Source organism: Chelonoidis abingdonii, chromosome 2 (assembly GCF_003597395.2).
Source record: "Chelonoidis abingdonii isolate Lonesome George chromosome 2, CheloAbing_2.0, whole genome shotgun sequence".
NCBI lineage: Eukaryota > Metazoa > Chordata > Testudines > Testudinidae > Chelonoidis > Chelonoidis abingdonii.
In genome coordinates this window covers 197,550,496-197,564,157 of record NC_133770.1, presented here as the reverse complement: position 1 = coordinate 197,564,157, position 13,662 = coordinate 197,550,496, and the positions used below count along the sequence as shown (strand labels likewise).

The window sequence follows — 13,662 nt, the reverse complement described above, 5'->3', positions numbered from 1 at the left end:
CTGAGCTCCTTGGGTAATTGGTATTTCTGTTTGCATTTCCCCGCCATGTTTGTTATGTTTGGCAGAACCTACAGTTTGAGGTTGTTTCACAGTTTCTCATGAATATATAAATGTCTCGTTAGAAAATGTTTGTGCATCAAAATCATTCCCAGAAGTTGCTTGTAGTCCAGATAGTGCAAAACCCATTTACTGTGTTCCCCCTCTACAGATTGACCAATAAACTCTGCATGCTGTATGTACTAAATGCCTTTGCCTAGTGCAGTGGGATTTTAAAGCAGACTGACCTGTCCATTGTTCAGCAATTATTTATGGCTGCCTACCCAGCAATGAAATGTACCTGACAAGTGCTTGTGGGTATCTTCTCTTCAGTATAGCAAATTTTGTCTTGAACTTGCAGATATTGGCTCTCTCTGTTATTATGCTCCTTTTTGAAGCAGGAATGTCCTTAGGCTTGGAGAATCAGATCTTCCAATACATTGATCTTCATCAAAATGAATTTATTCAGGTAAGAGCTACACATATTGTCAAATAGCTATAATGCAGAAGTGAAGTAATAAAGACCAACAATGTGTGTTCATTAGACCATTTCTTTTTTCATCTAAGGGGAAAATAGTGAGCAGGCTTCTACAAGGCCTCAGATGTAGTGGAAATGCCACATTTCACTATGCAGCAGGGCTAGGCAACGGCAAGTCTATGGTAGTGACGCTGCACTCTTCTTGTGTTCCATGTAGCAGAGATTGTTGGTAGCTTTGCGCACAGTGTACCATGCAACATGGGAATATGGGTGGACTGTGGCCATCACCACTAGATCCATGCAGAGTATGCAAATCCATACTGAGCCAAAACCTTGCATAAAGGGGAGAAGCAGGCTAGGTATGCTGCTGCTTCCCTCACTTTGCCATGCAGACATGCCAGCTCTGCACCGATTACTGGATTGGGGATGGGCTCCAGGTCTTTTCCTCAGTCCTGTGATGTTTCTGTGCCCAGCTTATTCATTTGGGCTGTGACCTCTTTGTCAGGATTTAGCCTTTAAAGGGATTCTTTAAAAAAAAAAAAAGTGGGATCAATTTGCTTTGGGAAAAAGGAAGAACAGAGGAATGGGTCAGACTTGATTAGTTCATGTCAAATTATGAACACTTCTTTTTGGTAGAATTACTCAATAGCACATACTCATTGTAACAGTGGGCATGTCTGAAACTAGATGAGGATTGTCTAGACTCTAGACAATTCATGCAAAATACAATGACACAGTTCAAATTGAATTTAAATGGACAGCCTTAATACTACTCTGGTCCCTCTACATTCTCCTAGACAGGGGTTTAGATCCCATGATGACAGTTAGCTGAGAATTACCTCAGATGGATAGAAGACAGAAAGATAGACCATCCCTCCCATGCAAAATTTCTCTAGAGCACCCTATCTTTAAGGAATCCATTGGGGCTCATTTTGTTTGCTCTGAAACTATACCCCCCCCCCACCCAAGGTGTACTATATGTGTGAAAAGGGTGCTGCCTGAGGAACAAATAGAAAGGTAAGAGCTCTTGGGGGTCCCCTGATGGAATCCAGAGGGTTGGTTTCAATGAAGTTCTGTAAAAATGGATGAGGGAATCAGATTTTGATCACTCTCAATTTAGTAGCAGAGCTGACACTGAAGAAGAGAGAAAGTGATCCAGTGTCGTGACAATTCTTTGCCAGATAGAACAGGCAAAGAGGCTAAAGCAATAACATGGCCATGACAGACCTGAAATTAAAACAGCTTCAAATCTGATGTGTTTTGAGTTCAAAGCGCAAACAACAGCGTAGATCTAGTTTTCAATACCCCACTGGTTCATTTAATTATATTCCTGGCTTCCTTTGCAGACCCTTAAGGAATGGGTAGCAGTGGAAAGTGATTCTATTCAGCCAGAGCTAAGACAAGAAGTAACACGAATGGTGGAATTAACAGCAGACAGGCTTCGAGCTATGGGAGCCACTGTTGAGTTAGTGAAGTTGGGCTCCCACAAGGTACCTATTTGTCATTGCCATGTTTTAAAATAGTCTGATCTGCACTTCAACGGTGTGTTCTTATGTAACGTATGGATAATTCTCATTGGTAGAAAGGAGTGAGACACCCATTGTCACATGTATGCAGAGGCATTCTCCCTCCTAAGCATACGATTAAAACATTAGTCCAGGAAGTACGGTGGTTTCTTATATTTGGACCCAGCAGAGAAGGAGATACAGACAGAGAGGAAATCATTTAAGCACATCTCTAGCTGCCTTGGAAACCTTTATTGTTCTTGCAACAAAACTGAAACCAACCCAAAAGTGAGGCTTTACTCTGGGGAGAGGAGAGTGCTCAAACATTTAAAGGGACAGGACAACACATTCCTACACCTACATTTAAAAAACTTCCCAAATATAGATGTACCTTATCATTTACGTAGACCCAAAGGCTTTAAAGCCAGAAGGGACCACCAGGGATCATTTAATCTGCCCTTCTGCATATTGCAGGCCACAAAATCTCAGCCACCTACTCCTGTACTAGACCCCTAACTTCTGGCTGAGTTACTGAAGTCCTCAAAACATGATTTAAAGACTTCAAGTTACAGAGACTCCACCATTAACACTACTTTAAACTTGCAAGCGGCCCATGCCCCAGGCAGTAGAGGAATGCGAATCTCTTCCCTCCCCGCCAGGGTGTTTGCCAACCTGATCCAGGGGAAAATTCCTTCCCTCCTGTGAGCCTGGGCAAGACCCGCCAGCCAGACACCTGCGAAAGAATTCTCTGTAGTAATTCAGAGCCCTACCCATCTAGTATCCCATCTCCATCCATAAGAGATATTTGCGACTAGCAGTCACAGATTGACTACTGCCATTGTAAGCAGTCCCATCATACCATCCCCTCCATAAACTTATCAGACCCATTCTTGAAGCCAGATGGTTTTTTTGCCCCTACTGCTCCTCTTGGAAGGCTGTTCCAGAACTTCTCAGTTGGTTAGTAACCTTCACCTAATTTCAAGCCTAAACTTGTTGATGGCCAGTTTATATCCATTTGTTCTTGTGCCAGCATTGATGCTTAACTTAAATAACTCTTTCCCCTCCCTGGTATTTATCCCTCTGATATAATTGCTCTCTATAAATATATCTCCCCTCAACCTTTGTTTGGTTGAGTCTCCTTTCATAAGGTAGGCTTTCCATTCCTCTTATCATCCTAGTGGCCCTTCTCTGCACCTGAAATTCATCTTTCTTAAACATGGGAGACCAAAACTGTATTCCAGTATTCCAGATGAGGTTTCACCAGTGCTTTGTATAATGGTATTAACACTTCCTTCTCTAAACTAGAAATAAATCACCTGATGCATTCTAGGACTGCATTAGCCTTTTTTCACAACCGCATCATGTTGGCGGCTCATAGTAATCCTGTAATCAACCAATACACCCAGGTCTTTCTCCTCCTCTGTCACTTCCAATTAATAGTCCCCAGCTTATAGCAAAAATTCATGTTAGTCCCTAAGTGGATGGCCTTGCACTTTGTACTATTAAATTTCACCTATTTTTATTACTCCAATTTTCAAGGTCATCCAGATCTTCTTGTATGATATTCTGGTCCTGCTCCATATTGGCAATACCTCCTAAGTTTGTGACATCTGCAAATTTTATTAACACATTCCCCCTTTTTGTGCCAAGGTCATTAATAAAAATGTTAAATAAGATAGGACCCAAGACTGATCCTCTGGAACCCACTAGTAACCTCTCTCCAGCCTGACTAAAAGGTTCACTTTTCAGTATGATCTGTTGTAGCCTCCCCTTTAACCATCTCCTTATCCAACTTTTATTTCTCATATTAATTCCCATCTTCTCCAATGTAATAAATAATTTCCAATGTGGAACTGTATCAGATGCCTTACTGACATCCAGGTAGATTAGATCTACTGCATTTCATTTGTCTAAAAAATCAGTTATCTTCTCAAAGAAGATCAAGTTGGTCTGGCATGATCTACCTTTTGTAACGTTACTTTGTATTTTATCCCAGTTACCGTTTACCTCTATGTCATTAACTACTTTCTCTTTCAAAATTTGTTCTGAGACCTTGCATACAATTGAGGCCTATAGTTTCCCAGATCATGTTTTTTCCCCTTTCTTAAGAATATGTACTATATTAGCAATTCTTCAGTCATAGGGCACAATCCCTAAGTTTACAGATTCATTAAAAATCCTTGCTATTGGGCTTGCAATTTCTGTAGTATTCTTGGATGGAGATTATCAAGACCTCCCCAGTTTAGTGCCATAAAAGACTAAATAATCTAACTAAAATTTGTGAGTGAACAAGCCATGATCTGTCAAATAGTGGTGGATATTTTCCTTCAATCACATAACAGGGATTGTCCATCTTGTTGAAATTTCACTTGGAGTATCCTTTTTGGGACTAACTTTTCTCCAGTATAAATCTTCAAAACCATACAGGTTTCTTCCAGAGGAACTTGTAACAAAGTCTGGTGATAGATGCAGAAATCAATGAAATGGCAGCTCCAGTATCAAGCTCCATTCTTGTAGAAATTCCTTCAATCAAAGGTGTGACCGAGATGCCATTTCTGACTCCAGATAATGTAGTGCTAAGTGTTGGTTAGTGTCACTAGAGCTCTTGTCTTTTTCCACATTATGAATTCCTGACTCCCATCTACTCTTAGCTTCAGTCTTCATAGGTGTCTTCTTGTATGGACAATTAACTTGTGCTGGAGGTCGTTGAACTGTGACAGATCACAGCAATGTGTCCTTCCTTCTAGCACATACTGCAAATGACCTGGTGTGTCCAGCAAGTCTTCTCAGCATGCATAGTTTGTGCACAGTGGCCACACAGAAATTCCTTACATTCCCATGGTTTTCTGTCTCATCAGTTCATGAGATGAACTTGTCAGTTCATGCTAAAGTCCAGAGAATCCTGGAAGTCCAGTCACTTCAACAGCCTTCTTGAATGTAAGCACTGATACAGTAAATAATTTTTTCAGGACCTGCTCATTGCATAATCCAGAGACTAACTGGTCATGGAGGGGTTCACTTAATATTTGTCTAAACTGACAGCTTCCTTAGAGCAGCAGTGAACTGTACTACCGACTCTCCACTTCCCTGATGTTGCTGATGAAACTGATATAATTCTGCTACCATCGATGGGTAGGAGAAAAATGTTCCTGCATTGCTGCATGAATTGCAGCGTACGCGGCAGTTCTGGGCACAGTTGAAGACAATAGGTCATGCAGCAGTCCATATGCCTTCAGACCCATCACTGTCAACAAGGGTCTAACTCTGGAATAGAACTACAAGTTACAAATTACTCAAAATGTTTGAGATACACCACCCATGATTTGCAGTTGTTGAGTTCACCAACATTGCCCACACAAATTGCCATTCCTCTGTTCTCCTGTTGGACTTCAAACCTCCTGGACACCTTCTCTGCCACAAGGAAATTCTTTTTTTGTTACTGTGCGTCTGCACTCAATCTGCCTCTTTCAGAGGCATGCATGCCAACACTGCAGACCAGGGGCAGCTCCAGGCCCCAGCACGCCAAGCGCGTGCTTGGGGCGGCATGCCGCAGGGGGAGGGCGCTTTGCCGGTCGCCAGGAGAGTGGCAGGCAGCTCCGGTGGACCTCCCGCAGGCATGCCTGCGGAGGGTCTGCTGGTCCCGCAACTCCGATGGTCCCCCAGAGCCGCGGGACCAGCGGACCCTCCACAGGCACGCCTGCGGGAGGTCCACCGGAGCCGCCTGCTGCCCTCCTGGTGACCGGCAGAGCGCCCCCGCAGAATGCCGCCCTGCGTGGGGTGGCGAAATGTTTAGAGCTGCCCCTGCTACAGACTGTAGAATTCTCCCTTTGGCTGTATTTGGGCTCCCTCTACTGTCTGTAGACTCTCTGGCAGGCTAAGCTGCTGCTCAGGCCGCCAGCTTGCACCTGGTCTGTCAACATGGTTGCTTACTTCCCCCTCATTGCTTTGTTTTCAGCAGTTCTGAGCAGCAGCCTATTCTTTTTTCAGTTTTTAATTGCCAATTCCCCCTCTCCAGCTGCTGTGGTTCATGCTCTCCCAGTAGCAAAAGCAGTAGTCTGTCATCCTGTGCCTCTGGGTGAACTTTTCCCCTTTTTTACAGTATTATTTTCTTCCTTTTTCTTTTCATTCAGGTAGTAGGAGCACTGAACATGCATGGGATAGAAATCCTTCATTGCCAAATGTTGTATCTGGACTCAGCAGAGAATGAAATACAGATACAGAGAAGCTCATTTAAGCACATATAGCTGCCGTGGAAACCTTTGTTATTCTTGCAGCAAAACTGAAATCAAACTGAAAGCGAGGCTTTGCACTGGGGATGGGAAGAGTGCTCATCGTTTAAAGGGACATCATTTTCCTTCATTCTGTAGGAAGGAGAAAGCACTAGACTTCTTACAGATTCCCTCACCTATCAGTGTAATGCAGCAGCTACCTTCCTTACGTGCAGAATCAAAAGCATCTGTTAATGCAATGCAGTCTGCAAATTCTTCTCCTCCTCCTTTGAAACAGAGAGCTGCTCCTTTTGTGAGCCATCCGGTTTTTTCTAACCTTGTGCAGAAATCTGTCTTGTGTGGTGGTAAACTGCCATATTAGCTTGAGACCTTAGCCTGTCTTCAGAACGGTGTGCAACAGCTGCCAGTGCTGCCTACCAACACAGCTTTATATTTGATTTTTTAATAGATTCCAAGAGCCTGGAACTTCAATCTGTTGCAAAACCAAACTCAAAAATGGCTTCTGTGCAACCTTGGATTCATTCTCATGTCACATGCAGGGTCGTGCAACCATTTAGGCGACCTAGGTGGTTGCCTAGGGCACTAGGATTTGGGGAGTGGCATTTTCTTCGGCAGCAACCGCGGCAGCCAGATCTTTGGCCTCCCCGGTTGCTGCCAGCATTTAGGCGGAGGGAGCTGGGGTAGGGGGGCACAGGGAGGGCTGTCTGCAGCAAGTAAGGGGTGTGCGGCACGCAGGGGAACTCCCCGCTCCAGCTCACCTCTGCCCCACCTCCTCCCGAGCACGCAGTGGCTGCTGCACTTCTCCCGCCTCCCCGGCTTATGGCGCCAATCAGCTTAGGCGCCGCAAGCCTGGGAGGTGGGAGAAGTGAAGCAGTGACAGTGTGCTCGGGGTGGAGGAGGAGCAGAGGTGAACTGGGGCCGAGGGGGGTGCCGCTTAAGGGTGGAGAGCTGCTGCGAGGGGGTGCCTCAGGGCGGAGTGGGGGAGCTCAGGGTGAAGGCTCAGGGACGGGAGAGGGCGCAAGGTGGAAGTTTCGCCTAGGGCGAGAAACATCCTTGCACCAGCCCTAGTTACATGTGGTGTGGACAGTTTTCTATCATCTCCATTGCAGGCTGAGTTGTGAGGGAATGGAAGGGCCTAGCAAAGAGTGTGTACTATCATTGTATTACAGTTAAACATTAGTTGGGCTCTTCAGTTTCACCACAGAAGCTCAATAGCTGGGGAGAGAATCTTAGTTTCTGTATAAGCTTTAGAGATAGGGTGGAAATCAATTTTGACAACCTGCTCTGATAAGAGTCCAGTGCATCAGTAAAGGGTCATTTGAATACTGACAATTCCAATTCCCCATATAGCTACTAGCCTGTTCCACAAAGTTTTGGCTTTTCTTTGTTACTGTGTTAATGTTCCTCCACAGCTGCCTGATGGCGAGAGCCTTCCGTTGCCTCCTCTAACTCTAGCAGAACTTGGTAAAGATCCACAAAAACCCACTGTATGTTTCTATGGACATGTGGATGTACAACCTGCCAAAAAAGAAGATGGATGGAAAACTGACCCCTACACACTGACTGAAATTGATGGTCTGTACATGGTTATTATTCTGGCACAAGTATTTGTATGCATGACACTAACTTATAGAGTGGGAGGAGATTCCCTCAAAACTCAGGCCTAGTGTAAGAAGGTGCTACTTGTGTGGAAATCTCTGGGACAAATTCAGGGAAAATGGGCCTTCAGGAGCTGTGGTTGAGTCCTGCTTGTGATTACACAGAATCAGCTGGAAAAGAGCCAGTAGGAGTTAATCAGGGTTGGTTGTGGGAACAGGCAAGCAGGGCAGTCGCCCTGGCTGCAAACTTCCAGTGGGCACTGTACTGCTGTGCTGCTTGTGGGTTTTCAGTTTTGGGGGGTATTTTGTTTTTGCTCTGCTTTGATTGGCTGGCTGATTTTGTTTTTGTTTTGGCTTCGCTGATTTGTTGGCAGCAGGCTGCACATGATGGGGTTTTGTTGGTTTTTGTTTGTTTGGTTGGTTTGCTTAGACACTGGTGGGCTGAAAACATTTTCCGCCTTGATCAAAATGGAACAGGGCATGTTTTTGCTCTGAAATCCTCTGGGTCAGAAGAGGATGATGAGGAATGAACAGCGCCTCCTCCCATTCTGCTGTCTACCCAGTTCTGTGATACCACAGCTCCATAGTGCTCTGCCAGAGGACCTCCTACGGGGCCAAAAGTCATGGGCGGCTGTGAGCCCCCCATTTGGGGAGGCTAGCCATGCAGCCCCACCCCTTCTATCTGAAGCCCTGCCTCCACCCCACCCCCATCCACCGGAGCCCTGAGCCTCCCCACATCTCCTCCCCAGCCAGAGAAGCCACAGCTGAACTGCCTCTGGCCTCCGGTCCCAGCTCTGGGCCACCAGCTGGTCCCGGCTGCCTGCTGGCATCTAGCTGGAGCTGAGCTCCCGCAGGCTTGGCAGAGCGTGTGCAGGGCCAGGGCTTGGTTTATGGGAGGCTTTGCCCTCCCCGCCCCCCGGCCTATTATACCCGCCACCCATGCCAACAGTGATGAATGGAACTCAGTCATATTCCCTCCCTTAATTTGATGCTCCCACGAGAAATCAGATGCATCTAAGGCAATGTAGAAGAGAAAACTGTGGAGCCAAGGTCACAGTGAGTCAGTAGAAGAGTAAAGTAGAGAACTCAGAAATCCCAACTCCCACTCCTGTGCTCTAACCACTAGACCAGGGGTAGGCAACCTATGGCACGTGTGCCAAAGGCGGCACGCGAGCTGATTTTCAGTGGCACTCGCACTGCCTGGGTCCTGGCCACCAGTCCAGGGGGTTCTGCATTTTGATTTAATTTTAAATGAAGCTTCTAATACATTTTAAAAACCTTATTTACTTTACATACAGCAATAGTTTAGTTATATACTATAGACTTATAGAAAGAGACCTTCTAAAAACCTTAAAATGTGTTACTGGCACGCAAAACCTTAAATTAGAGTGAATAAATGAAGACTCGGCACACCACTTCTGAAAGGTTGCCGACCCCTGCACTAGACCACTCCTTTCCACTCTTTGGGACCGATTCCTATCAAACTTACCAGTGTAGCTCCATTGACTTCAATGGCAGTTACTTTGGATTTACACCAATGCGAATGAGAGCAGAATCTGGACCTTTATAAATGTATACAAATTTATCAATCTGAAAAGTTTTGTAGTAATACCATGGCCTGTATCCCTGGATGTGTTTATAGGACTTCTAGGTAGTGTGCAATTCCTACACACATCACTGCCTAGTGATACCATCCCTACAGTTCTTTTTGTGGGCTTCATCTGCATAGCAACTGCATGTTGTGCCAAACTGTATTGAAATGTTGTGGTCTGGACAAACTTCTGTTAAGAACTAGAATAAAATCAGCAAGCAGACTTGTGCCACAAATCAGCATTTGAACTTGGAGTCCTCAGAGGTCTAGTGCACCAACCTTACTGGGAAACATCTAACACCTTTACTTAAAACTATTCTGTGAAATCCTGGTTCCATTGACTTCAATGGGAGTTTTGCCATTGACTTCAGTAGAGCCAGGATTTCACCCATTTATATCTGAAGCAGCATCAAAGGCTCTAAAGTTTGATATAAGCTTTTTATTTTTATTTTTTTAAGGAAATCTTTATGGGCGTGGAGCAACAGATAACAAAGGACCTGTCTTGGCCTGGATAAATGCAGTGGAATCATTCAGAGCACTAAAATTAGTAGGTAGTAAAGAGAAACATTTGTATTCCAGTGACACTGCAGGAGTTAATTTCAGTCGTAACCTCATCCCCACAAATTGGTTTCAAATATTTGCAAACATTAGTATATTTTTAATGCTGTTTCCAAGCCCACTCCAAGATCATTTTGTGCTTGGATATTTTATGTATTGACCAGGCTCAATGTAATGCAGAGGGTGCAATCTCCTTGTCCTGCCTTATAGAAGGTACTGAGGGCAAAGGCAAGCATTAAACTGATTTGATACCCAGGAAGACCATTTGCTTGAAAGCTTTTTAAAACTGTAAAAGAACTGACTTTAAAGCAAGTATTGGTCATGCTTAGTTTTGCACCTTTCTGTTCTGCTAGTGGCTGCAAGTTATCATCGGTATGTGTGTATCCATGGACAGAATAAGGATACGAAAGAACCTGGAAAATGCTCATTCAGAACAGTATATTCTTTCAACAGCATATGAGATTCAGCAAAGAAAACTGCTAGTCTGCAAATATATAAATTATATCTTAAGTTATTTGCTGTCCAAGTCAGCTGTTGTAAACTGAGGTGATTTATGGCTGTTTTTCTACAATGTGTTAATCTTTCAAATCAATAATGTCCAGGTTGGCATTTTAACAAGTGAACAGTACTGGATTTACCATGGCGCCATAGCACCGGGCCCAAGCTCAGAACAGGGCCTCTAACACCCACTTCCTCCCCTCTGCAGAAACGGAGCCTCAGAACAGCCCAGACAGCATGGGAACTGAGAACCCATGGGGCCCTGGGAGATGTAGTTCCTTGGCCAGCTCCCTGCCTATAAAGCTGGTCCTGGAGCAGGGAAGGAACTACATTTCCCAGCATTCCCTTGGCTGCTATCAACAGGAAAGGGAGGGGAGATGCTGAGATCCCATGCTCTGTAGCTTGCTGTGAATGGAGAGCTGGCTGTTAGAAAGGTGGTACTGTGAATGGGGAACAAGTGTGCCCAAGGAGTAGAAGGCTTTGGCCTCAATGTCACCCTCAGAAGATTTCCCCAGACTGGCTTAGGGATGCTGGCGTGACCTCGTCTAGCAGCATCCAAAGAAGGAACTGGGTAGACTAAATGGACAGTGCACCCCTCTATCTGAAGCCTAGAAAGGGAGGTATGTGGATCTCACTAGAAGTTAAAATTATAAGTAAGGGAGGGGAGGCTCTACTAGAGGACCTCGGCTGCTTCAAATACATTACAGGAGGATTTCCACTTCTGAGCCATGAAAATAGAAATTGACTTTTCCTTTCCAGATTTATCTAATATTCAAAAAGGAAATCTAGCACCTGCCTTCCAGATTTGAACACCCTCAAAATTCAGGAGTGCTCAAGCTCAATTTGGGCAACTGTTAGTTCATTTCTCCCAAATCAAATATGCTGAGCCACTGTAATTTGCTGTACAAAAAGTAAGATAAAATTGAGCAACAAATGCTGGGGTCTTCCGAGTGCTAACTAGGACTGGAATTGCTATTTTCAACAGTCATTACCATTTTTTTTTGTTTGTTTGTTTAAAAGGAAGACAGTGATATTGCATTGGCAAATTCCCCATAGAAATAAAGAGTGGAACAAAAGAATAAAGGCACCTCAACTTTTCCTCATTTATGTAGGACAGTCTTATAATATGGATCCAGATACCTTCCAATCACACAAGCTGAAAATTGTTCCACTTTACTGCAGTTCTGTAACCATGCGGGAACCAGTCCTGTCTGTATTCTGTGCACATCCAAAATTCCTACTGAATTCAGAAGTGCCTTGCTTTTGTGAACATACTACCTGATATTTTCCGGCCTTGTAAGCGAAGCAAGTTTACATTTAGTAATTGGGTGGGAAGCCTCACAGGAAAAGTTAGGTGCTGTAGGAGATGTTACTTATTCACTAAGTAAATGGGAGATGTTCCTGTTACAATAGTAAACCAGTGCAGCATAGAATGCACTTTGCTCCTAGAGTCTAGAATGGGGTCCTTTGCTTCTATACACAGCCCATTAAAGACAGTGACAAGATTCCCACTCACTTCAACAGGCTTTGGACAGAACTGATTATACACAGGGTAACTCCACTGTCTTCCCAGGGTCCTGATCTCACAGCAGAGAGGGTCATATGAGCTTGTTGCAGAGCTGCTGCTCGGGGATGGGAACCTCCTGGCACCACAGCCTCCAAAATCATTCAGGCTGCACTTTCTGCACGACTATGTGCTAGCTGAGGGGTGCGTGGGAATTGGTGGCCTCTGCTGCAGGTGATGGGAATCTCAGGTACTTAAAGCCATGAGGAGGGAAATGCCTAACTCCGGGGTCTGCAGCTGCCTAGGGCCAGCGCTGAGGATTTAGAATCCCTAGTGCTGACATAGCAAGGTTCAAGCATGCTCAGCCTTGGAATTGCCACCCCTCCCTTAACTAGTAACTGCAGCTATCTAAGGCTTGGCTCTGGCAATTGGCCCCATGGCTATAGCCAGAGAAGCTACAAGTGGCTCTGTGACTATTGGGGGCAATTAAGCTAGAGCAGATAAAGGAACTGGAATTAACCTCAAGGAACAGAGGTCACCAGTAGGAAAGGAATGTCAAGGGGAGCAGGGAAAGAGGACGCAGGTCAGGCTTGCAGCGGTAGAATAGCCCCAGCTGGTTGGGGAGCATATCCAAAGTAGAAAGGAAACATGTATGGGGAGAGGTAGTGGTGATCAGGTAGAAGACTAGCATGTAGATGGGAGCATAAGGAGAGGCTGGTGTCTTCAAATTCCCAGTGTCTAAGTCCTCACTTTGGATAAATGGTGTTTGGAAGTGGCTTGCTCAAATGGCAGGATGGGTGCCAAGGGAGGGATTTGTCAGAATTGATCAGGTATCTGCTGGCTTTAGAACTTTGAGCTGAGACTAGGACCACATGCAGTAACGGGTGACATATGATGGTACTGGAGACACGGCTATAGAAGGTCTGAATGAGGAAGGAGATAAATCTGTGGGGAGTTACCCTGATCACTGTGAAAGTTCTACTCACTGTGGACACTGGGAAACCCACATGGGTGTACAACTCAATGAGAAAAACTAGGGGCTGAGGGAGCTGAGTATGGCAATGCATATAGTCATGTAGAGGTGTGTGATCAAAATGAAAAATGTCTCTGAGATTCAGTACTGGGTACACTATGGCACCAATGGCACTGCCACACCCGGAGCCCACAGTGGCTACATAGGGGCCCACAAATATGTTTGGCGCCAGGGCCCACAAAAAGTTAATCCGGCCCTGCAAGTGAATCAGATAAGGCTTAAGTTCCTGAATCCTCTCTCTAGCAAACGACCAAGTTCATTATACAATATATGTGCACAGTTTATCCTTAATTTCTTTGTGGCTGTTTGGCGAAGCATTCTGGTGTATCCGATCACTCAGGCTAAACTTGTCCCTGACGTAAGTCCGTTAAAGTCCAGGGATTTGTACTGGTGTTAAATCTGAAACCTGAAGAGCTGCAATGTGTTACTTTCTGTTTAACTTAAAAGACAATCTTCATAGTCTGAAAATGAACCCACAGTGGAATGCTGAGCTTAGTTTTTCTTTCTTGTTTGGGACATATGAGCATTTCTAACTCCTGTTGGCCCTTGATGAAAGTTGTCATATGACTTTGCCTGCACTGAAGACTTTCTCAAATTCTCCCTATGCTGCAGTAGCTGTGCAACTTCACTGT

At 44.9% G+C, this 13,662-nt stretch overlaps 2 protein-coding genes across 2 annotated transcripts in view; both read left to right on the top strand.

Annotated features, from left to right (window-relative positions):
* Nucleotides 1-331: 331 nt before the first annotated feature.
* LOC116839990 (beta-Ala-His dipeptidase-like) overlaps nucleotides 332-13,662 on the top strand; it is a 34,169-nt gene continuing 20,838 nt past the window's right edge. Inside the window, 4 exon segments of the mRNA XM_075062910.1 lie at nucleotides 332-505; nucleotides 1,861-2,004; nucleotides 7,661-7,823; nucleotides 9,896-9,984. Of these exon segments, the coding sequence (XP_074919011.1) occupies nucleotides 332-505; nucleotides 1,861-2,004; nucleotides 7,661-7,823; nucleotides 9,896-9,984 (570 nt within the window).
* The window catches only part of LOC116819721 (beta-Ala-His dipeptidase), a 12,366-nt gene continuing 9,073 nt past the window's right edge, over nucleotides 10,370-13,662 (top strand). Inside the window, exons 1-2 of the mRNA XM_075063399.1 lie at nucleotides 10,370-10,431; nucleotides 13,274-13,388. Of these exons, the coding sequence (XP_074919500.1) occupies nucleotides 10,370-10,431; nucleotides 13,274-13,388 (177 nt within the window). The remainder of the gene's footprint in view (nucleotides 10,432-13,273; nucleotides 13,389-13,662) is intronic.